General features: G+C 20.3%; 5 protein-coding genes across 5 annotated transcripts; 4 read left to right on the forward strand and 1 right to left on the reverse strand.

Annotated features, from left to right (window-relative positions):
* Window positions 1-942: 942 nt before the first annotated feature.
* Window positions 943-1,747, forward strand: LOC128958974 (kelch-like protein 18). Its single transcript, XM_054304944.1, has 4 exons — window positions 943-1,105; window positions 1,282-1,400; window positions 1,493-1,570; window positions 1,644-1,747. The coding sequence occupies exons 1-4, from the start codon at window positions 984-986 to the stop codon at window positions 1,745-1,747; spliced, it is 423 nt and encodes a 140-aa protein (XP_054160919.1). The 5' UTR covers window positions 943-983.
* A 10,300-nt stretch (window positions 1,748-12,047) lies between these two features.
* On the forward strand, window positions 12,048-14,152 carry LOC128958979 (kelch-like protein 18). The gene is made up of 8 exons (XM_054304949.1): window positions 12,048-12,080; window positions 12,138-12,232; window positions 12,608-12,690; window positions 12,770-12,825; window positions 13,312-13,531; window positions 13,682-13,800; window positions 13,898-13,975; window positions 14,040-14,152. The coding sequence occupies exons 2-8, from the start codon at window positions 12,161-12,163 to the stop codon at window positions 14,150-14,152; spliced, it is 741 nt and encodes a 246-aa protein (XP_054160924.1). The 5' UTR covers window positions 12,048-12,080; window positions 12,138-12,160.
* Window positions 14,153-15,532: 1,380 nt separating this feature from the next.
* On the forward strand, window positions 15,533-18,744 carry LOC128958982 (kelch-like protein 18). Its single transcript, XM_054304951.1, has 10 exons — window positions 15,533-15,694; window positions 15,812-15,903; window positions 16,131-16,298; window positions 16,925-17,007; window positions 17,094-17,149; window positions 17,690-17,912; window positions 18,164-18,282; window positions 18,383-18,460; window positions 18,545-18,642; window positions 18,727-18,744. The coding sequence occupies exons 1-10, from the start codon at window positions 15,640-15,642 to the stop codon at window positions 18,742-18,744; spliced, it is 990 nt and encodes a 329-aa protein (XP_054160926.1). The 5' UTR covers window positions 15,533-15,639.
* Window positions 18,745-19,546: 802 nt separating this feature from the next.
* LOC128958565 (kelch-like protein 18) lies at window positions 19,547-21,120 on the reverse strand. The gene is made up of 6 exons (XM_054304444.1): window positions 21,078-21,120; window positions 20,817-20,996; window positions 20,434-20,516; window positions 20,281-20,336; window positions 19,903-20,122; window positions 19,547-19,664 (listed from the first exon to the last, which is right to left on the reverse strand). The coding sequence occupies exons 2-6, from the start codon at window positions 20,895-20,897 to the stop codon at window positions 19,619-19,621; spliced, it is 486 nt and encodes a 161-aa protein (XP_054160419.1). The 5' UTR covers window positions 20,898-20,996; window positions 21,078-21,120; the 3' UTR covers window positions 19,547-19,618.
* Window positions 21,121-24,612: 3,492 nt separating this feature from the next.
* Window positions 24,613-26,991, forward strand: LOC128958821 (kelch-like protein 18). The gene is made up of 8 exons (XM_054304761.1): window positions 24,613-24,759; window positions 25,136-25,218; window positions 25,313-25,368; window positions 25,793-26,015; window positions 26,095-26,213; window positions 26,609-26,686; window positions 26,786-26,886; window positions 26,965-26,991. The coding sequence occupies exons 1-8, from the start codon at window positions 24,688-24,690 to the stop codon at window positions 26,983-26,985; spliced, it is 753 nt and encodes a 250-aa protein (XP_054160736.1). The 5' UTR covers window positions 24,613-24,687; the 3' UTR covers window positions 26,986-26,991.
* Window positions 26,992-27,526: the final 535 nt, after the last annotated feature.

Here is a 27,526-nt window from a genome sequence, read left to right on the forward strand (position 1 = left end):
AGTTATAATAATATAAGTGAAAAGTTTTGTGTTTTTCATTAGCATCGTTACCAGCATTAAGGGTTGCTTCCATACATTTTGTCATTTTTTAACTAATTTTTAAAAATTACTTATATTATTTTTGAACAATTTTTGTAATTTTATATAAACTGATTATATACTCTACCTATACCATAAACAGTATCAAAATTGATCCAGTAGTTTTTAAGATATTATGTCTCAAACCTTTCACAGATTGTTTTGTCCAATACTGTATATATATAGGAATAAATAATTAAATTATAATATAATTTAGATATTTGTTTATAATAATTTTTTTTTGACAATTATTATCTTAAATCAATTGTAAAGTAGTAATAAATTTTAGAAATAACATAACATTTTATTGTACAACTCATATAGAAAAAACAACTTTTTTATTGTTAACATCTTTAGTAATTTTTAAAAAAATATATTCATTTTATATTATTTAGTATTTTTATATAAAAAAAATATATTAATTGTATTTACTTTAGACTATTTATGAAAAAACTGTTGAAACATACGATTTGYTAACAAATAAATGGAYTCGGGTTACATCAATGAATTTACCTAGATAGTAATTTTWAAAAAAAATCTTATACATTTATTTTGTAAATAATTAGTTATAAACTAAGTTAAACATAATTTTAAATATACTTTTTTTTATAGTGAATTTGGTTCAACTGTAATTAATAATACTATTTATGTTTGCGGTGGATATAATAGTAAATAAATAATTTTATTTTTATAATTCTAGTAATTTTGTATTAACTTAATAACAATCATATTTTTAATATATATATATATAAATTTTAGTTATTTACAAAATAAAAATTATTTAATTTAAATTCAGATTTAGATAAATATTTAAAATCATGTGAATATTATTTACCAAATACTGATGAGTGGTATTTTACAACAACCTATGGGTAGTGAAAGAAAAGGTTTAGAATTGGTATCAAATGATGGGTTTTTTATATGCTATCGGAGGCTATAATGGAAATAATGAAGATTTAAATTCAATGGAAATGTTTGATATAAAAACAAAACAATGGACTCGTAAAGCAAATATGCCATCAAAAAGGTTTATTATTATTATTATTATTATTATTTATACTATTAATTATTGAAAATAGTTATTCTAATAAATTAATTAAAAATTATTTATTTAATTTTCTTAAATGAACATTATTTTTTTTATTAAATTATTAATAGTATTTGTCTTTATAAATATATTTATATATAAAATTGATTTATTAGATTTTGGTTTAGTTCGGTATCATTTATGGGCAAAATATATGTTTGCGGCGGTGAAGGTAATAGTGATAGAAAATCATGCGAAACATATGATCCGCAAACAAACAAATGGACACCAATTGGTTTTAAATAATATTTTTTTTTTAAAATTATTTTAACAAAATTTATTATTTGTTTTTCATTTCAAAATTTTATTTAAATATATATTTTAAAGCATCAATGAATGATGAGAGAATTGAATTCAAAATGGTTGCTTTTGAAGACAATTTATATGCATTGGGTGGTTATATAAGTAATCAAATTATATATATAGTATATACAGTATATATTTAGTATATTTTTTAAAAAAAAATAATTTAATTAAGGAAATAAAGGTAACTCTGATTCGGTTGAAATATACGTTCATTATTCAGATAAATGGTTTTATTCGACATCATTGTCACAAAAAATGCGTGAATTTGGGGTATAAATATTAAATATTATTTTTTTTATTAATTAATTAATCTATTTTATTATTTCAAAATTTTTTCTCTAGGCTACTATTGTAAATTAATTTTTTCATATTTTTCCCGAATATTCCCATGTAAATTCTTTAAAATTCCCATAAGTTCCCGTATATATTTCCAGGAAAATAGGTAAAATTTCCAAAAATATAAAAAAAAACTTAAATTTTAATAAAAAATAAAATAATGAATTTAAATTTTAAAAATAATTGATAAAAGATTTAATGATACACTATGAGTTATTTTTAGTATTTTAATAATTTTTAAATTTTAACATAATTAATTTTTTAAATGATACTTAATGTTTATACTATGTTATATATTTTTATATTTTAAATGTTATTTTTATACAAATACTGATATATTTTTTAATTTTTTCTTTAAAATTTATTAATAAAAAACTTATAATATAAGTATTTATTGTTTTATTAACTTCATAAACTATCTTAAATTTATATTTAAATTGTAATATAATAACTCTTTCAAAGAAATTAATAATTTTTTAGTGTATTTTAATTAAATTTGTTATTTTTTTGATGAGTTTTAACGTTATTTTTAACTATTTTTAATTAATAATTTTTAATATATTAATTGCATTTACTTTAGAGTACAACTCTAAAAACTGTTGAAACATACGATTTCCATACAAATATATGGGATGGGGTTTCATCAATGAATTTACCTAGAAGGTAATTTTTAAAAATTTATAATTTAGTTGTATAATTAAGTAGATATTAATACTAATTATTTATTTTCTATTATTTGTTTAGTGATTTTGGTTCAGCTGTAGTTAATAATGCGATTTATGTTTGCTGTGGATATAATGGTAAATAAATAATTTTAGTATATTATCAAAAATAATTTAACTTTTTATACATCTATTGATTAATTTTATTGATTAACAAAATTATAAAAAATACTTAAATAATAATAATAACAAAAATTTATCTATAATACTTGATAGAACTATTATAAATATACAGTTTATATATACAAAAAAAAATTTAATTAGGCGTGGTTCACATACTACGTTTGCATTTTTAAAGAAATTTAGAACCCTCCCTTCTCTATGTTCGCAATTGCTCGCATGTAATAATTAAAAAAATTACGTTTGTATGTCCCTAACTGTTACCCCTTATCATAGATGCAGAGCATTTGACACGCATTGGCTCATATTAGTACTAAATATGTAAGGGTCAGTTTGTGAATTTTTATTTTGAAAAAATATATTGTTGAGATCTAAGTTTAAAATTATATTTTAAGTGGCATTTATAACATTAGACTATAAAATAGTTTTGTTACCATAACAATATAAATTTTTAAATTAAACTATGATTGGATTATGTCAATTGCTCCTCATGACTGCCCCTTATCAACACAAGAAATAAATTATCTAAATGCAAACGTTCTTAAAGTATTTACCCTTCCCTCCCTTGTTCTAACCCCCTCTCACCTCAAGTGCGAACGTAATATGTGAACCAAACCTTATAAAATTTATATTTATAGATGAAATATTAAAATCATGTGAATATTATTATTTAAAGGTTTTTATTATTATACATATTGTTTATTATTGATAATTGTAATTCTATACAAAAATAAAAAATTATTAATTTTATTAAAAAAAAACTTTCTTAATAATATTTGTCCATATATTTATAATATATTCTATACTGTATATAATATTAAATAGAATAGATTTTGGTTCGGTATCATTTATCGACAAAATATATGTTTGCAGCGGTGAGGGTAATACTGATGAAAAATCATGCGAAAAATATGATCCAAAAACAAACAAATGGACACCAATTGGTTTTGAATAATAATTTTAACAGTTTTTTGTTTTTCATTTCACAATTTTATTTAAATATAATTATAGCCTCAATGAATGATATGCGAACTGACTTTAAGATGGTTGCTTTTGACGACAATTTATATGTATTGGGTGGTTATATATGTAATCAAAAATTATATACAGTTTTTTTATATATTTATTTTAAAAATTATTTATTTTTTGTAAATTAATTTAATTAAGTTATAAAGGTCTCTTGGATTCGGTTGAAATATATGATCGTTATTCAGATAAATGGTTTTATACGACATCATTGCCACAAAAAATGAGATCATTTGCGGTATAAATAATGTTTTAATTTTTTGATTAATTAATTAATCTATTTTATTATTTTAAAAATTTTCACCAGGCTACTGTTGTAAATTAATTATTATTATTAAGAAAAACATATTAAACTATACTTGAATTTATTATTTTTTTGAAATAATTATATTAAATATACTATTTTAAAAAATTTTGTTACTACTAATTATTGCTATTATTATTATTGATTGTTAACTTATATCAAATATTTATCATAGTTTATCTWACAAACAATTGTTTTTATAATTACTATTTGTGTCAATAAAAAATAATATTAAAAWWWTTTTTATGTTTATTTATATAATAATTGAATAAATGATTGTCAATAGATTGAACAATTCATTTAATAATTAAATAATATTTATATTGAAATTYTAAACAAATTTAATAGTTTTTTTTATCGAATTTTGATCACAAAAATCAGAGATGTTTTAATTTTTAATTAGTTAATAAAATAAAAAAAATAAAAAATAACTTATTGTTTGTTTAAATAACTACAGAGATTACTGAATTTATAAAATATGATAATTAGAAAATAAAAATAAAATAATTCGAGTTTTTATAATTAATTTACATTTTATAAATTTTAAGAATATTTAATTAATAAAATCAAATATTAGTGATGAAAATAAAAACTCATGTCATCTAAACTATGACTATCAGACTACATATATATATTATTAGTTTTTTTTAATAAAATATATAAATATGAATCTGTAATCTTATTTTAACAGTATTTGTTACGTTAACATTGATTTTGTTAAAAAATAATACCATAAATTGCAAGAATTGCCATCCCTATACTGTTTAATTATTATTTTCATTATTTTATTTAATTATTTTAATCTGTCTGTCTGTCTGTCCCACGAGGACATAGGTTCGAATCCACGTTCAGCTACACATTTTTTGTGATTTTTTAAGTATTTTATTAGGAACATAGAGAAAATAGTGTCAAATCTTTTTTTGTTGATTTTTTTTCTTTTTTAAATTAAGGAATTCGTATGGAAATGCTTTTGAAGCATTCTCAACTAGTTTTTTAAAAAAAAAATTATTTGTCTATATATATATATATACTAGTATATTAATATATATAATATTCAATAGAAATGATTTTGGTTCAGTGTCATTTATGGGCAAAATATATGTTGCGGCGGTTGGGGTACTAATGATAAAAAATCATGCGAAACATATGATCCGCAAACAAATCAATGGACACCAATTGGTAAATTGAAAAATAATTAGAAAATTTAAAAATTTGTTATTGTTAACAGATTTTTGTTTAAAGATTAAAATTTTATTTATGATATAATTATAGCATCAATGAATGCTGAAAGATTTAGCTTTAAATTGTTTGCTTTGTTTAAATATAATATATTTATTTATTTATTAAAAATATATTTATTTATAAAAAATATATTTATTTATTTATAAATTATAGCATATATGAGTTTTTTAGTAATATTAATTTTTTTTCCTAAAAATACTTAATTTTTTATAAATAATATTTTATGGTAATTTACATAAATACATGACAAAACATATAAATTTCTAACTATATATATATATATATATTATTATTATTATTATTATTATTATTATTATTATTATTATTATTATTATTATTATTATTATTATTATTATTATTATTATTATTATTATTTTATAACATAAACACCAAAATTGATGCCTTAATTTAATTCACTATTATTTTTATTGCATAATATATACAGAATTTTTATAGAGAAATTATGTAATTTTTTTTAAAAAATACTAGTTTTTATAAATATCTATTAATATATGGATATATTATTGTGTAATATGTAATGTATTTTTTTCTAACCCTACTCTACCCTACACCCCACCCCTTCCATCAAATAAAAGGTTTGTCCACATTTCGGCAATGCTTGTCAACCAATTGGTCAAATTGTTTGGTCCGATTCGTAGCAAAAATGAATACGAGTCCCGATTTCTTGATGTAATTTTTGATTTTATTACTATATAGTAGACTGACCACCCAATTTATTAGTAAACCTGTATAATACAATTAAATATATGAATTTTATCTGCATTTTCCTGTATATTAAATATTAAATTCCTGTATGCTAAACTGTATTTAAATAAATATATATTCGTATATATTTATTAGAAAAATTAAGAAATTAAATTTAAATATTATTAGTGCATTAGCCCGTCACATTTACAATTAAATATCATGGTTTATTTAATTTTACAATTTCTCTGTCTTTCTTTCTCTCTCTCTCTCTCTCTCTCTTCTCTCTCTTTCTCTCTCTCTCTCTGTCTTTCTCTCACTCTCTGTCTTTCTCTCACTCTCTCTCTCTCTCTCACTATCTATCTATCTATCTATCTATCTATCTATCTATCTATCTATCTATCTATCTATCTATCTATCTATCTATCTATCTATCTATCTATCTATCTATCTATCTATCTATCTATCTATCTATCTATCTATCTATCTATCTATCTATCTATCTATCTATCTATCTATCTATCTATCTATCTATCTATCTATCTATCTATCTATCTATCTATCTATCTATCTATCTATCTATCTATCTATCTATCTATCTATCTATCTATCTATCTATCTATCTATCTATCTATCTATCTATCTATCTATCTATCTATCTATCTATCTATCTATCTATCTATCTATCTATCTATCTATCTATCTATCTATCTATCTATCTATCTATCTATCTATCTATCTATCTATCTATCTATCTATCTATCTATCTATCTATCTATCTATCTATCTATCTATCTATCTATCTATCTATCTATCTATCTATCTATCTATCTATCTATCTATCTATCTATCTATCTATCTATCTATCTATCTATCTATCTATCTATCTATCTATCTATCTATCTATCTATCTATCTATCTATCTATCTATCTATCTATCTATCTATCTATCTATCTATCTATCTATCTATCTATCTATCTATCTATCTATCTATCTATCTATCTATCTATCTATCTATCTATCTATCTATCTATCTATCTATCTATCTATCTATCTATCTATCTATCTATCTATCTATCTATCTATCTATCTATCTATCTATCTATCTATCTATCTATCTATCTATCTATCTATCTATCTATCTATCTATCTATCTATCTATCTATCTATCTATCTATCTATCTATCTATCTATCTATCTATCTATCTATCTATCTATCTATCTATCTATCTATCTATCTATCTATCTATCTATCTATCTATCTATCTATCTATCTATCTATCTATCTATCTATCTATCTATCTATCTATCTATCTATCTATCTATCTATCTATCTATCTATCTATCTATCTATCTATCTATCTATCTATCTATCTATCTATCTATCTATCTATCTATCTATCTATCTATCTATCTATCTATCTATCTATCTATCTATCTATCTGTCTCTCTCTCTTCTCTCTCCTCTCTCTCTCTCTGTCTATCTATCTATCTATCTGTCTGTCTGTCTTTCGCCGTTCATTATGTAATCTCTTTATTCACTAACCCATTGCTTATCCGCTAACTCCCAAACTCACTCAATCTCTATAATTATTATAATTTATTAATTTAATTTTGTATTTTATATGCAATAAATAAATATTAATAATTATAAGAATCGCGAGACCCGTTGAAAAATTATTTTAAAAATTTTTTTTATTACGTCTCGTGCTCTGTTTAATTATTTTAATATATTTAATTAAAAAATTAAATAAATAAATAATATATTATTCATGAGATAGTAATGTATTGTTATCTGACCAAAAAATTTTTTTTAATAATATGGAAACTTGTCTATTTTGAACATAAACAATTTTATAAAATTTAAAAATAATATTTAAACTTTATATTAAAAATACAAGTAATTTTTACTAACAAAATAATTTTTTTATTTTGAACATGAACAACTTTATTTTTATAAAATTTATTTTATATATTTAAACTTTTTATTAAAAAATACAAGCAATTTTTATTAACAAATTTTAATTGATAGTTATTTTATACTTTTATTTATTAATTAGTTTCATATACAGTATTTTAAAATTATATATTACATTATACAGGTCAGCCTGTTTCCTGTCACCTGTATCAGACCCAACTTTCCTGTATAATACAGGCGGCACCTGTATGGGTGGTCAGTCTATATGCACTACATATGGGACGGCTGTTCCTATAGATATCTGAGACATTTGTTGAACTCGAAGAAACATCTGACTATCTATCCGTTTGTCAAATCTCCCGAATCGATGATATTGTTGGGAACTGTTGAACGACTAGAATTGGAATCACTATTGGATCGGCATTTAAGCAAAGATCAGATGATCGAAGATCTGAAGAAATCTAGTAGTAGTAGTAAAAGTAGTTTAAATAATAATAATAATCATAATAAGAGGCCATCACCTACCTGTCCAATACATAGTAGTAATTAATAACAAATTGAATAATAATTGATTAATCAATTTGATTCAATTGATTAATTAATAATTAATAACTGATAATTAATTAATTGTTTGGTTAATATAATTTATATATCAATGATAATATGTATGTGTATGTGTGTGTATGTGTGTGTATGATTGTGTATGTGTGTGTATGTATGTGTATGTATGTGTGTGTGTATGTCTGTGTATGTGTGTGTATGTGGTGTATGTGTGTGTATGTGTGTGTATGTGTGTGTATGTGTGTGTATGTGTGTGTGTATGTGTGTGTATGTGTGTGTGTATGTGTGTGTGTATGTGTGTGTATGTGTGTGTATGTGTGTGTATGTGTATGTATCTGTGTGTGTATGTGTGTGTATGATTGTGTATGTGTGTGTATGATTGTGTGTGTGTGTGTATGTGTGTGTATGTGTGTGTATGTATGTGTATGTGTGTGTATGTGTGTGTATGTGCGTGTGTATGTGTGTGTATGTGTGTGTGTATGTGTGTGTGTGTATGTGTGTGTATGTGTGTGTATGTGTATGTATCTGTGTGTGTGTGTGTGTGTGTGTATGATTGTGTGTGTGTGTGTGTGTGTGTGTATGTGTGTGTATGTGTGTGTATGTGTGTGTATGTATGTGTATGTGTGTGTATGTGTGTGTATGTGTGTGTGTATGTGTGTGTGTATGTGTGTGTATGTGTGTGTATGTGTGTGTATGTGTATGTATCTGTGTGAGTATGTGTGTGTATGATTGTGTATGTGTGTGTATGATTGTGTGTGTGTGTGTGTGTATGTGTGTGTATGTGTGTGTATAATTGTGTATGTGTGTGTATGTGTGTGTGTATGTGTGTGTATGTGTGTGTGTATGTGTGTATGCGTGTGTATGTGTGTGTATGTGTGTGTATGTGCGTGTATGTGTGTGTATGTGTGTGTATGTGTGTGTATGTGTGTGTATGTGTGTGTATGTGTGTGTATGTGTGTGTATGTGTGTGTATGTGTGTGTATGTGTGTGTATGTGTTGTATGTGTATGTATTTCTTTATATAAAGTTATATATTTTTATATTAGTAATTATTAGTCTATAATTAATTTTATATTTATATAATTTAATAATCATTAGTCATTATTGACGTGTTTTAATAAAACAAATAATTTTTACACAATTTAAAAGGAAATTAAAAATATGTTTTTAACTTAAATTTGTGTATAATTTTATATTTGAAATTATGGTACTATTTTTTATTGTCAAATAAAACTATAAAAAAACTAACTTCAAAACATTATCTTTTGTTATAAATATAATTAATTAAATTTAAATAATTTAGTTATTATTTAAATAATTTAGTTATTATTTAAATAATTTAGTTATTATTTAAATAATTTAGTTATTATTTAAATAATTTAGTTATTATTTAAATAATTTAGTTATTATTTAAATAATTTAGTTATTATTTAAATAATTTATTATTTAAATAATTTAGTTATTATTTAAATAATTTAGTTATTATTTAAATAATTTAGTTATTATTTAAATAATTTAGTTATTATTTAAATAATTTAGTTATTATTTAAATAATTTAGTTATTATTTAAATAATTTAGTTATTATTTAAATAATTTAGTTATTATTTAAATAATTTAGTTATTATTTAAATAATTTAGTTATTATTTAAATAATTTAGTTATTATTTAAATAATTTAGTTATTATTTAAATAATTTAGTTTAGTGGTGTTTAATGAGATATTATGTTAGAAAGTGATTGGTTGGTTGGGTGAGTTAGGTATTCTGTGATGGTTAGGTAATGGTTTAACTTAAGTGTTTGGCATTATATTTGATAGATATCATAAATGCCTGACATTTTGTGAATAAATTGTTAAAAAGCAACTCTATTTATAAAATATATATATAACGCAATTTAGTGTTTTTACCATGTTAATTAAATTTACAATTAATATACTTATTTCCATTTATATTATCCTTATAATTATAGGTATACTAAACAAATAAATACAAATATATATATATATATATATATATGGGCATGTATAGTGATTAAACAATGTTTTATAAATTAATTAATAATATAAAATTGAAATAATATGTAAATAGTATATAGTATCAAATAATAGTTTCTCTCTCTCTCTCTCTCTCTCTCTCTCTCTCTCTCTATCTTTCTATTATAACAATCAATTCAATCATTTTCTCAACACTTATATTCAATAACTTTTATCTATAGTTTTACTTTTAGAATTATTATCTATTTATTATTATTATTATTATTTTTTATTCACATTTAAAAAATTTCAATTATTTTGTTATTTGGATCTCATTTTTGATTAACAAGTTTTAATAAACAAGATTCTGGGAGTTTGGGTGCGACATAATGTCGCAAATCGATATCAAACAAACTATTGAATTTGGATATGAATTATATATATATTACATACTTTTCTATATTATATAAAAAAAATATTTTTTTTTAATTATATAAACATATAATTATATTAACAATTTTTTATATAAACAATTGCTCTTTAAGTAATTATTAGAATTATTATCTTAAAAGATTACCTTTATCATATATTATTATTATGAAAGCTATTATAGTTTTAAAAAACAAATACTTTTAATTAGTTTTAATTTTTATTTTAATTATTTATTGGCAAAGATTAAGTTTAAATCAACAATTAAATCGAATGCAATATAATAATTATAATTGAATTTTTATAAAAATCTAATTAGTAACTAATGTTTGCTATTTTTATCATAATATTGCAAACTATTATTAATTACATTATTTTATTAAAAGTAATTTCATTAAAATAATTATATATGAATCTGCAATACTTTATATTTATAATAAATATGATCTTAAATTTTTAGTAATTTTTTTATTTAATTAAATATCTATTTATTAAACTAATTATAAAAAAATTATTTTTATAAAATAATAAAATATTTACATTTATATTAGTTATTAATTATTAAGATAACATTAAGGATGTATATAATAACAAAATATTGATATATATTATAATCTTAATTAGCACTTAAAAATCAAATGTCATTTATTAGACTCTATTTATAATAATAAAAAGTAAATAATTCAGTATAAATTTTTATTAAAAAATATATAAAAAAATGTATAATTTATTTTAAAAATATTAAACTTCAAATTAAATTAACATAAAGAAAACTATAAATTATGTTAATATATTATTTTTTAATAATTAATTAAATACTATTACTAATTATAGTGTTTATATTAATAAAATTCAAAATAAAAATATAAATGTATAATGTTTTTATATGTTTAAATAAAATTTCTAACTAATTAACTCTTGAACTTTGTTATTAGATATTCATATCTAAAAAAAATTTTAATATAAAAAGCCAATAAATTGTTAAAATTACAATAGTTATAAATTACTTACTGGTAATTAACTAATTATTGTTATTAAATAAAATGATTAAAATATATTTAATATTTTTGTTAATTTTTATTTCTAATGTGCTAACATTAAACACTACTATTATTACTTCTAATAATAATTATAATAATAACACCTCTAATAGTATTGTAATTAAAATTATTCCATTAATATTTTTTTATATATAAAAAAGTATTTATTTTTATTTTTTTTAAATAAATAGTTAACAGAAAATTTATCGGAAAATTTTTTTTATATATGCGGTGGTATTGATGATAACAAAAAAATATTGTCTGATTGTTATAAATATAATAAACGCTCAGATGTTTGGCAATCTATACAATCCATGTCTACTACCCGTCGATGGTTTGGTTTGGTTTCAATGGATTCAATATTGTATGCAATCGGAGGCTATAATGTAAATAATAGATAATATATTAATATATATTTGTTATACATATTTATATGTATATATAATAGTAAATAATTAGTAGTATAATATATTTAGATATTTGATTAGTATAATGTTATAAAGTTATATAATTAGAAAAATTAAATATAAATTTTATAAATATTGAAAAACATTAGTTTGTTGACAATTGTTATCTGTTGTAAGTAATCTAAGTAATAAATTATTTATTAAAATATTAAATTCTAAAAAATAAGTACAAAATAATATTTAATTAAAGATCTTATATCGCAAAAAATATTATTTTACTACTATTTAAAATACTATTATTATTAACAACTCTAGTAACTAAAAAAAACAATTCATCTTATTAAATAACTTTAGGATAAATATCTAAAAACTGTTGAAACATACGATTTGCTAACAAATAAATGGACTCGGGTTACATCAATGAATTTACCTAGACGGTAATTTTTTTTTTAAAAATTATTTTTTATTAAAAAAAATTAAACATATATTAGTAAAAATAATTAAAAAATAATAAAGTGTATTTGGTTCAGCTGTAATTAATAATACTATTTATGTTTGCGGTGGATATAATGGTAAATAAATAAATTTATTATATTATTAAAATAATTTAATATTTATATTTGTATTCTATTTTATTTTATTTAGACTTACAGAACTATTTTTAAATATACAAATTATATTATAGATTAAATTTTTTTTGCTGTTGTAAATAATTAGTTATAAACTAAGTATTTATATTAATAAAAATAATTTTTTAATTCTATTTAAGTGAATTTCGGTTGAGTTGTAATTAATAATACTATTTATATTTGCGGTGGATTTAATATTTTATAAATAATTTTATTATATTATCAAAAATAATTCTCTTAAATCTATTTTTTTATTTTAGATTTTTACTAAAAAAATTTTTAAAAAAATTAAATTAATATTTAGATAAATAATTTTATTTTTTTAATTCTATTGATTTTGTATTAACTATCATATTATTAATAATTATATATAAATTTTAGTTATTTACTTATAAAAAAAAATTATTTAATTTAAATTCATATTTATAGATGAAGTATTAAAATCATGTGAATATTATTCAACAAATACTGATGAGTGGTATTTTATAACACCWATGACTATTGAAAGACGTGGTTTTGAATTGGTATCACACGAAGGGTTTTTATATGCTATCGGAGGCTATAATGGAAATGAATCAATGAATTCAATGGAAAGATTTGATATAAAAACAAAACAATGGACTACTAAAGCAAATATGACATCAAAAAGGTTTGTATTTTTATACATATTGTTTATTATTGATATTATTGTAATTCTAAACAAAAATAAAATATTTATTTATTAATTTTACTAAATAAGCATTAGTTTTGAAATTATTTATAGTATTTGTCTATATATTTATATTATAATATCCAATAGATATGGATTTGGTTCGGTATCATTTATGGGCAAAATATATGTTTGCGGCGGTGAAGGTAATAGTGATAGAAAATCATGCGAAACATATGATCCGCAAACAAACAAATGGACACCAATTGGTTTTTATAAAAATAATTATTGTTTTTTTTGTTAAAAATTTTTTTAACAGATTTTTGTTTTGTTTTTCATTATAAATTTTAATCAATATAATTATAGCATCAATGAATCATGGTAGATATTATTTTAAAATGGTTGCTTTTAATGACAATTTATATGCTTTGGGTGGTAAAGCAGGTAATCAAATTATATAAAGTATATATATTTAGTTTAATTTTTTTTGTAAATTAATATAATTAAGATTTTCCTATTGATATTGTTGTCTTTGATTCGGTTGAAATATATGATTATTATTCAGATAAATGGTTTTATACGACATCATTGCCTCAAAAACTTGGTGATTTTGGGGTATAAATATTAAATATTGTTTTTTATTAATTAATTAATCTATTTTATTGTTTTAAAAAAATTTTTTACTAGGCTACTGTTGTAAATTAATTTTTTCATATTATTATTATTATGAAAAATATATTAAATTATACTTGAATTATATTTAATATAATTATTTTAAATAAATTTATTAAAGAGTATTATATATATATTCAGAATTAGAATACTTATAATTATTACTTATATTATTGATTTTTAAAATATATCAAATACTGTTATAACTTATCTAAAAAAATTGATGATTTTTTTATAATTACTAATTATTTGTGTCAATAAAAAGTACAAAATTTAACACAATTTTTATGATTATTTATGTAATAATTGAAAAAATATTTGTCAATTGTTGTAATATTATTGTTTAACATTATTTTTACGTAAACATTGATTTAGTTATATTTGGTTTAGTTATCTTTATTATAATCTTAATTAGCACTTTAAAAAATCAAATGTTAGTTTTTTAGTATATAATAATTAAAATTAAATAATTTAGTATTAATTTTATAATAATTATTGTGATTTATTTGTAATTTATTTTAAGTTATCTATTTTAACATAAATATTACAAGATATATAAAAAAAATTTTAAATAATATTTAAGTTATTATTAAAAATTTATTTAAAAAACTTGTTCTTAATGTTTTAGTTTAATACTTATTTAAATCAAAACAAATGATTATTGAATTTTCATTGAATTATCAAATTTAAAAAATAAATATTTTGCAATAATTTCTAAAAACTTTCTGTTATAAAAACAATGATATTTTTATATTTATAGATTTAAATGAAAAGGTGTGACCACTTTCTATATATATTAATATTATAATAATATAATAATAATTTTATTCAATAAATATAATACATAATAATATATATTTAAAAAATTTATAAACTTATTTAAATTATATTTAACAGTCCTAAATAATTTTTTAAAAAACTAATTATTTTATTTATTAAAATAACTGTTAATTTGTTATTTAAACATGATAAAGTATAATTAATATACATTATTGCATTATTAATATATATATTATTAACTTAAAAATTTAATTTGTTATAACATAAATCTAGTTATACCTAAAATATATAAGATAATAGTAAAATTAATTTTAGCTAAAATTTATCAGTTTATATGTAAATATATTTAATAAAAATTTGGTTTCACTATTTTTGTCACTTATTGTTTTTAAAAACTTATTTCCACGCATTAATTGCATGTAAAAAAGTTTTAAAGAGAATTTTGCAATTATTACAAAATAAATAATTTTTATTATAAGTTATACGTATTATTTATTATTAATTATATTAAAATATATAACTGCAAGCATTTTAAAAAGTATTGGTAGACTAGTAAAAACAGTTTATATAATAGTTTTATTTAGTTAATATATGACATTTAAAATTTTAATAAAAACTTATTTAAAAGAAATTAATAATTTTATAGATTATTAATTATGTATTTATTTTTAATTATAAGTATAATTATTATTGTGTCAATTAATGGACAAGGTATATATAAATATATATTATATAATATATCACTTATATTTAGAAAATAAACTAAATATTATATTATTAATAATATTTAATAAAATTATTACTGAATTATTTAATTCAAAATTAAAGTAAAAAAATCGGTTCACATGAATATCGAGTTTTCTGGAAATATTGATATAAATATCAATTTTGACAATAAAAACAATGATAAAGATATTGGGGTGAGTTTTATCATAAGCAAAATAATTTTATATATAAATGATAATAAATAGCATATATATTAGCATAAAAATAATAATAATATAAAATTCTATTCTATGAATAATATAAAATATTTCTAAAATTACCATTATTTTTTTATAAACTCTAAACTAAATTAATATTTATAATAAAACCTAATTTTTAATTATTAAATAAACTACACAACAAAAAAAACATATCGGAAAAGTCTATGTATATATGCGGTGGATATAATGGATCAAATTATTTGTCTGATTGTTATAAATATAATAAACACTCAATTGATTGGCAATCCATACAATCCATGTCTACTACACGTCAATCGTTTGGTTTGGTTTCAATGGATTCAAGATTGTATGCAATCGGCGGATATAATGTAAATAATAGCTAAATCTTATTTTTGTTTGTTTGTTATACTTATATATAGTAATAAATATAATATAAATATATTTAATACATTTGTTTAGGAGGTTAACGTTTAAGTTACTAAACTTATAAATATTATAAATTAATAATTTAGTAAATACTTAAAGCAAAATGTTTTTGTCGACAATTATTATCTGATTAAAAAATTGAAAAGTAATAAATATTTACTGAAATAAAAAAATTTTTTTTGACATTTCTAGCAAATCGGCGGATATATGCGTAATAATAATAATCATATTTTTTGTTAGTTATACTTATAATAATAATACTTATAGTAATAAATAATTAAAATATAATATAGGATAGAAGAGTTAATAGGATAATAATATATAAATAAATTAAAATTTTACATACATAAATTTTATAAATATTTATCAAACAAATTTTTGTCGACAATTATAATCTGAAGCATTGAAGATATTATAATATTTATTGAAATGTAATAAAAAATAACATTTAATTGCAGAACTAATTACTAAATAAAAACTACTCTTTTTATTCTATAACAACTCTAGTAACTAAAAAAATTTAGTTTAATTTATAATTTATAAAATATATTAATTATATTTACTTTAGAGTACAACTATAGAAACTGTTGAAACATACGATTTCCATACAAATATATGGGATGGGATTTCATCAATGAATTTACCTAGATAGTATTTTTTTAAAAAAATATAATTAGTTATATAATTAATTAGATATTAATACTAATTATTTATTTTCTATTAATATTTTTAAATAGTGCATTTGGTTCAGCTGTAGTTAATAATAAAATTTATGTTTGCGGCGGATATAATGGTAAATAAATAATTTTTATTATTATTAAAAAAATAATTTTATTTTATTATACTTCTATTGTTTGAATTATATTTATAAACAGAACTATAAAAAAAAATTAAATAATAATAATAACAAAAATTTATCTAGATAATATAACTAGATATATAATTTATCTATAATACTTATAGAACTATTATAGAAATATACAGTCTAGATCAGGTGTTATGAGATGATTATACGGTCCCTTATTTTTAAAAGAACATAATTAATGACCAAGATAAAAAAACAAACAAAAAATTATAATACACAAATTAAATAATTAATTTTATATACTATTAAATTACATAAAATGCTTAATAAAAAAATATGAGTAATTTGAAAAATTAAAAAAAATATGTAACAGTGTATTTGAGCTAGGTCAAATATATTTTTTTAAAAAACCATAAGCTTCGACAGTGCATTATTAGTGCAAAAATAATCAAAAATCATTATCCTGATAACGCCTGGTTTAGATATACACAAAAAAAATAATTAATTATAATTCATTCATATTTATAGATGAAATATTAAAATCATGTGAATATTATTCAACAAATACTGATGAGTGGTATTTTATAACACCTATGGGTAGTGAAAGATCTGAGTTTGAATTGGTATCAATCGGTGAGGGGTTTCTGTATGCTATCGGAGGCTATAATAGAAATGGATATTTAAATTCAATGAATAGATTTGATATAAAATCAAAACAATGGACTCGTAAAGCAAATATGATATCAAAAAGGTTTTTATATTATTTATATATTTATTACTATTTATTAAAAAAAATATTAATTCTAAACAACAATTTAAAAATAATTTAATTATTAATTTTACTAAATAAGCATTGAATTTGAAATTATTAATACTATTTGTCTATATATATAATATATACTTAAAGCAAAAAATAACAATGTCATTATTATTATTGATTATTATTAATTTATTTGTACCCAGTATAAAGTTAATATAGTTATATATATAATATATATATAGAAGTAAATTTGGTTCAGTGTCATTTATGGGTAAAATATATGTTTGCGGCGGTTTGGGTAATAGTGACGGGAAAACATGCGAAAAATATGATCCGCAAACAAACCATTGGACACCTATTGGTATTACAATAATAATTATTTTTTAATTTTTGTTAATAATTTATAAACAGATATTTTCAGTTTATTTTTCAATTATACATTTTATTCAATATAATTATAGCATCAATGAATGATAAACGATTTAATTTTAAAATGGTTTCAATCGGTGACAATTTATTTGCATTGGGTGGTTATTCAGGTAATTAAATTAAAATTTAATTATATAAAATAAATTTAGTTTTAAAAATTTTTAATTTTTTTTTGTAAATTAATTTAATTAAAGGAGATAAAGGTAGACTTGATTCGGTCGAAATATATGATCGCTATTCAGATAAATGGTTTTATACGCAATCATTGCCGCAAACAATTGATTCATTTGGGGTATAAATAATAAATATACTGTTTTTTGTATTAATTAATTAATTAATTAATCTAATTTAATATTATATTTTAATTTTTCACCAGGCTACTACTGTAAATTAATTTTTATATCAAAAATAGTATATATAGTATTAAACTTAAACTTGAATTATATTTTAATTTAATTATTTAAAATAAATTTAATAAACTTGTTGTTGTTGTTGATAATCATTATGAAATAATAAAATGTCAATTACTAAATCATAATGTTTATTTGTCTTAAATATATTTACATTAAATTATTAAACAAACTAAATATTTTAAATAAATAGAAAATAATTTAATAAGTTTAAAATTTATATATAATAATAATATAAATTATCAAATATGATAAAAAATCATTGATGCAAATAAAAAATTTTATTTATTGATTTTAATTAATATATTATAAATATTATCAATAACTTATTTTAATTTAAATAAGGTAGTTCAAATATTTCAATAATAATTTCATAATCATTAAAAAACAGCAGCCTAAATAATTGAAAAAATAAATAAAAAAATTATTTTATGAAAAATAACTTAAATTTTAATTTTTTTAAAAATAATATTTTAATATAAATTATACCCCATATGAGGAAATTAATTTCGGATACGCTGTAGTGTACGACCAATTGTTTGAATAATAATCATATATTTCTACTGAATTAAACATTGTACTATTGTGGTCTATTTTTTTTAAAAATATTAAAAAGTTAAAAATAAACAATTAATTTTAAATTAAAATAAATTTTCTATATAAAATATTAAAATTTTACCAGAATAACCTCCTATAGCATATAAACTACCATCGATTGAAATTAATTTATAAACAATTTTTTTTAAATTATATAAAAAATTAAAATTATATATATACATATAGACCAATTGGTGTCCATTTATCGGTTTTGGAATCATATGTTTCGCATGATTTTCAATTGATAGTACCCTCACCGCCTCATATATATATTTTGCCCATAAATGATGCTGAACCAAAATTTCCTCTAGTTTATAAATATTTATATGTATATATATATACATATAAAAAATAATAATATAATAATAAGGGATGGTTCACATATTACGTTCGAATTTGAGGGAAGCGGAGTTGGTTAAATTTTTTTAAAAAAATGACTATATACATACAATTGCAAAATAAGGGAGGGAGGGTGTTTAGATTTCTTAAATAAAAAGTGCGAACGTAATATGTGAATCGCCCCTAATCATAATCATAATAATAACCTTGTTGATGTCATATTTGCTTTGAATGTCCAATGAACAGTTGTCGTATCGAACATTTCCATTGAATTTAAATATCCATTTTCATTATAGCCACCCATTGCATAGATAAGCCCGTCGTGCGATACCAGTGCCAGACTATCCCTTTCAATGGTCATTGGTTTTGTAAAATACCATTTATTGCTTATATCGGAATAATATTCGCATGATTTTAATATTTCACCTAAAAATTTTTTTTAGTTAAAATTAGAAAAAAATATGGTTAAAATAATTTTAAAATTTATATTCTGTACATTGAATTATATTACTATATTAGCTAAACTAATAAAAATTTAAACATAATTATAAGATATTATTATTTATAAAAAAATTATTATTTACCATTATATCCACCGCAAACATAAATATGATTATTAGCTAAAACTGCATCAAATTTACTTTAAAATAGAATCAAAATTCAAAATGTAAATAAGTTTTTAATAAATAAAATATTATATATAAATTAATTTTTAAAAAATAACTAAAATTGATTACTATCTAAGTAAGTTCATTGATGAAACTAATTTCCATGTATTTGTTTTTATATCGTATGCTTCAACACTATTGGTTATTTGGCCCTGAATAAATTATAATTTATAATAAATTGAAAATTTTTATAGAAATTATTTATTTATATTTTAATTGTTTTAATTTATATCTATTTGATAAACTAAAATTTAATAATTTTGTTTAATATATATATATATATATATATATATATATATAACTATGATTTAATTACTAGATTTATTAAATTTGTTTATTATTTTATTTAAAATCACAGAATATATATATATTCTAATATATATTCCGTGTTTTTATATAAAATAAAAAACAAAGTAAATACTAAATCCTATAATAATTAACTAAATACTTACATTATAGCCGCCGATTGCATATAATTTTGAATCGTTTGAAACCAAACCAAAATCTTCCCGTTTTGTAGTCATATATCGCATTGTTTTCCAAACTTTTAATTGTTTGTCATAACTATAACAAGTGTCTACTATTGACGTACTATCATAACCACCGCATATATAGATAACATTTTCTGTTAACTGAAAAATATATATAAAAAGAAATCAAATAATTATTTAAAAAAATACTAAACAATATTAAATTATTTATATCAATATTACAGTAGTTTTTAATACGAAGACATTAATTGTAAAAACTAACAAAATTATAAAATTTATTTGATTCATATTTTATTAATTTTTAAAAACAAATTTACAAGTTTTAGTTATTAAATAAAAAATAATTCAAAAATATAATTTTTGTTTTATAAATAAATTATTTTCTTTTTATACAAAAATAATCCTGTTTATATAATTTATTTAATTTAATAAAACAAAGTTCAATTATAAATTAGTTAGTAATTTGAACTTAAAATAAACTAATTGTTTTTATTTTTATTTGCAATTTTATGATAATTTAATAAGATAAATTATCCAATTTTTACAAAATAAATTATCGTTAATTAATTAAATACTAAATTTTTCAAAAACATTTCAAAATGATTTAAAAAATCTCTTCTATAATATTATTTTTGTTCAAATATTATTAAAAATAAAATATATATATAAATGTATTATGTTATTATTACTATGAATTATTACTATATGATTATATTTAATATATTAAAGATTAGATATTTGTTTAAAATATTTACTTTTAAAATAGAGATAAAATAATTATTAAATCCTGATATTTTAATTGATAAAAAATAATTATAATTATTGTATTAACTATATAATTGTATATAGTTAATTTGACTTAACCATTTTTAATAATATATTGTTTTTGTAGTACAATATATTGAAATAATTTAACATTTTTAATCAAAAAATTATTGTAAATTTTTTTAAATACTATATTTTTTAATAACAAATATTTTTTATATTATTATTATTATTATTATTGACATTTAATTACTCTATTAGTAATTAATGATACTTATATATAAATATAGATAAATTCAATTGCTATCAAAATTATTAATTATTATTATTTAATTAGATATAATTATACAGATTATACACACATAAAAATATTTTCTTTAAGTTATTGTAATCTTAATTTAAACTCATATTAAAATATAAATAATATTTTTTTTATCAATTAAAGTGCAATTATTTAATAATTTCTTTATATATCACTTTCAATAATTAAAATATTATTTTTTATAAAATTGTTTTTAAAATTTATTTATTAAGTTTATTATAATAATAGTACTGATATTATACCAACATTTTTGTAATTTAATCAAATAAAACTTAAATATTGAAAAATATTTTTTTTGAAATATTTTTTAATTTTTGACATTTAAGTATTTAATTAATTAATGATAATTTATTTTCTAATAAGTGGGTAATTTATCTTAAATTATAAATAAATTATCAAAATTACAATTAAATTAAAATAATTGATCACTAATTAAAACTTGAACTTTGTTTTTATAAATAGATTATTAATATTAAAAATAATTAAATCTAATATTTTTTGTAAAATATAAAAAAAGATTTATTTGTAAAAAACATTTTATTATTATATTTATAGTATTAGTAGTAAAAAATACATTTAATTTGTTTTTTTAAATAAAACTAACTATGCTACAATTAAATTTTGTATTTTTAATTATTTTTACATTTAATATTATTGCATTTAATACAACTAATGCATCTAATAGTAATGTATACTAATTTTTTTATTTATTTAATTAATTTAATTTATAGTAATTTTAAATTGTTTTATAATCAAACACACATACACACACATACACACACATACACACACATACACATACACACACATACACATACACATACACATACACATACACATACACATACACATACACATACACATACACATACACATACACATACACATACACATACACATACACATACACATACACATACACATACACATACACATACACATACACATACACATACACATACACACACATACACACACACACACACAGACACACACATACACACACATACACACACATACACACACATACACACACATACACACACATACACACACATACACACACATACACACACATACACACACATACACACACATACACACACATACACACACATACACACACATACACACACATACACACACATACACACACATACACACACATACACACACATACACACACACACACACACACATACACACACATACACACACACATACACACACATACACACACACATACACACACATACACATTAACATACACATACACATACACATACACATACACATACACATACGCATACACACACACATACACACACACATACACACACACATACACACACATACACACACATACACACACATATATATACACACACATACACACACATACACACACATACACACACATACACACACATACACACACATACACACACATACACACACATACACACACATACACATACACACACAYACACACACATACACACACATACACACACATACACACACATACACACACATACACACACATACAAAACTTTACTTTTTTGTGTTTTTACCTAGGTAACGGAAAATTTTATCTATGTATGCGGTGGTTATGATAGTAGGGGAAATCTTAATTAGCGGCGCCGACGCCGACAGCGGCGATACATTTTTTATATATTTAATTTAAATAAGCGGCGATAACAGCGGCTATATAACAGCGGCGATGACAGCGGCGATGACAGCGGCGATGACAGCGGCGATGACAGCGGCGATATAACAGCGGCGATGACAGCGGCGATATAACAAAAAATTATATTAAATTTTATTAAACTACTTAATTTAATTTAAAAATTAAGTAAATTTTAATAAATTTATTTAAGATTAATTTAATAAAATTTACTTAAAAAATTATTTTAATTAAATTAAGTTGTTAAATTAAATTTCATTAAATTTCATTAAATATAACTAAATTTAATTTCATTAATTTAAAAAAATTAAATTTTAAAATTAAGTTAAATTTAATGAAATTTAATGAAAATTAATTTAATGAAATTTAACTTAATTTTAAAATTTAACTTTTTTAAATTAATGAAATTTAATTAAGTTAAAATTAATGAAATTAAATTTAGTTATATTTAATGAAATTTAATGAAATTTAATTTAATTAAAATAATTTTTTAAGTAAATTTTATTAAATTAATCTTAAATAAATTTATTAAAATTTACTTTATTTTTAAATTAAATTAAGTTGTTTAATAAAATTTAATAAAATTTTTTGTCATATCGCCGCTGTTATCGCCGCTGTCATCGCCGCTGTCATCGCCGCTGTCATCGCCGCTGTTATATCGCCGCTGTCATCGCCGCTGTCATCGCCGCTGTCATCGCCGCTGTTATATCGCCGCTGTCATCGCCGCTGTCATCGCCGCTGTTATATCGCCGCTGTCATCGCCGCTGTCATCGCCGCTGTTATATCGCTGTTATATCGCCGCTGTCATCGCCGCTGTCATCGCCGCTGTTATATCGCCGCTGTCATCGCCGCTGTCATCGCCGCTGTTATATCGCCGCTGTCATCGCCGCTGTCATCGCCGCTCTTATATCGCCGCTGTTATATATTATTTTGCTAAAAATGTATCGCCGCTGTCGGCGTCGGCGCCGCTAATTAAGATTTCCCCTGATAGTACAGCAATACTGGCCACTTGTTATAATTATAACAAACAAACCAAAGTTTGGAAAGCAATTGAATCCATGTCTACCATACGTGAAGATTTTAGTCTGGTTTCAAACGATACAAAATTGTATGCAATCGGCGGCTATAATGTAAGGAAAAAGCAATAATAATATAACAAATTTATTGTATGTTATATACAGTATAATAACAATAAAGTTATATATAAATAGTTATTAAAAGTTATTAATAACTATAAATTTTAATAATGGTATTATAACTTAATAGTTGTTATTATATTAAAACTTTTTAGTTATTAATAACTTTTAATAACTAATTATTTATAACTTTATTGTTATTATATATARCTTTATTGTTATTATATATAACTTTATTGTTATTATATATAACTTTATTGTTATTATATATAACTTTATTGTTATTATATATAACTTTATTGTTATTATATATAACTTTTAATTATTGTACAGTAATAATAATAATAATAGTATTTTATCTATTTTTAAGGGTCAAATAATTAATACCGTTGAAGCATATGATATACAAGCAAAAACATGGACATTAGTTTCACCAATGAATTTAATAAGACAGTAAATTAATTAAAATTAAAATTTAATTAATTAATTAATTAATATTATATMTATAATTTAGTTTTAATAAATAATATTTATTTATTTATTTCAGTGAATTTGATGCAGTTTTAATTAATAATCTAATCTATGTTTGCGGTGGATATAATGGTAACTAGTATAAGGGTCTGTTCACATATTACGTTCGCACATTTTAAGAAATCTAGACCCCTCCCTCCGTCCCTTATGTTCGTATGTCGCAGACATTATAAAAAATTAAGTTCACATTTCCATAACCGCTAACCCCTCTCACCCATCCACTACTAAAAAATAAAATATCTTAATGCAAACGTTCTTAAAATGATTACCCCTCTCCCTTCCACTTGTTGGCAAAAGTTCGCTTTGACCAACCCCCTCCTCCCTCATATGCGAACGTAATATGTGGACCACCCCTTATTAATATAGTATTAATAACAATATTTACTGTTTTTTTTTATTTTCGGGTTTTTTTGTAGTTAATTAATTTAGAAAATTATTAGTTTATAAAACTTTTTAAACAATTAAAAAATATATTTTTTACTAAAAATTTTTTTAGATGAAGTATTAAAATCGTGTGAATATTATTCAGCAATCAGTGATAAATGGTATTTTACGACACCTATGACTATTGAAAGGGACGGTTTGGCACTGGTATCACATGAAGGTGCTGTCTATGCTATCGGTGGCTATAATAATCAAAACGGATATTTGAATTCAATGGAAATTTTCGATACAAAAACAATTCAATGGACACTTAAGGCAAATATGTCATCAGCAAGGTTATTATTATTATTTTTAATTTCAAAAAAAATTTATTTGTACCCAGTATAAATTTAATATATATATATATATATATAGAAGTAATTTTGGTTCAGTGTCATTTATGGGCAAAATATATGTTTGCGGCGGTGAAGGTACTAGTGATGGAAAATCATGCGAAACATATGATCCCAAAACAAACAAATGGCAACCAATTGGTTAGTTATATAATTATTTATAAATAAATAATATATTAAATATCAGGGTTTTGAAAGATTTTTGATTTCAGTCGGGGGTATAGGAGGGGTAAAATGGCAAATATCCTGAAAAAAAATTGGGCGAACAATTTTTATTGTATTTTGCCAAATTTGAGGGTAAATTCCCAATTAAATTTCCAAATAATGAATGGGAATAACCAATAAATTTTAAAATGCCATGGGGTAAAACCTAAAAATTTCCATCTCAGGGGTGGGGTAATATGGCCTTACCCTACCCCCTTCTATCGAAACATTGATTAAATATATTAATTGTAAAAATATATTTAAGTGTAAAAAAATATTTAATTGTAAAAATATATTTAATTCTTCATATATATACTGTAATATATAATTAGCATCAATGAAAAATCAGCGAAAAAATTTCAAATTGATTGCCATCGATGACAACTTATATGCTTTAGGTGGCTATTCAGGTAAATTTATTTATATATTTTTTTAAAAAAAAATAAAAATCTATATATAAAATTAATTATTTCTATAAAAATTGTTTTTTTTAATTAATTTAAATTTAGACCATAATAATACATTTCTCAATACTATTGAAATATATGATTATTATTCAAACAATTGGTCATTTACGACATCATTTCCCAAATATGTTTGTTCATATGGGGTATAATTTTTTTTTAATTAAAAATAATAAAATGTTTACTAATTTATTTATTTATAAATTTTAATTATTATTATTTAGGCGACTGTTGCAATAATTTAAGTTTGTTAATCATGTATGAAATTATACTTTTTATTGAAATATATGAAAATATTTATATTTAATAAAAAGATATAATAAAATAACAATTGCTTAATAAAAGTTATGTTTTGTTTTTTATTATTATTATTATTATTACATTTTATTTGTTATCCTATTAACAACTTATATTTTTTTAATTAATTTTTGTTATTAAATATTTTATCCTACTATTTATTATTAATACTAGTATATAAATTTAATATACTAAATAATTTACATAAAATTACATTAGTATAGTAAACTAATACGGGTATAAAGTTTTATTGACTGTGAGGTTTTTTAAAAAATATAATAGTTTATAAAAATTTAATTTTTAAATAATTTTTCAAATAGTTATTGTACTGTAAAAGTTAAAAAGTATTGCAAAAAATCAAATTAATTATTTATCAATATTAGTTCAACAATAAATCTAATTGTAATTAAAAAAAACATTATTTTTTTATTTAATTAATACCAGATTAGATAAAATACATTAACAATAGTATATTATACTCGTAATAAA

Source organism: Oppia nitens, unplaced genomic scaffold (assembly GCF_028296485.1).
Source record: "Oppia nitens isolate AA-2021 unplaced genomic scaffold, nextdenovo-longstitch-racon4-pilon3 scaffold3_pilon_pilon_pilon, whole genome shotgun sequence".
In the NCBI taxonomy this organism is placed as follows: domain Eukaryota; kingdom Metazoa; phylum Arthropoda; class Arachnida; order Sarcoptiformes; family Oppiidae; genus Oppia; species Oppia nitens.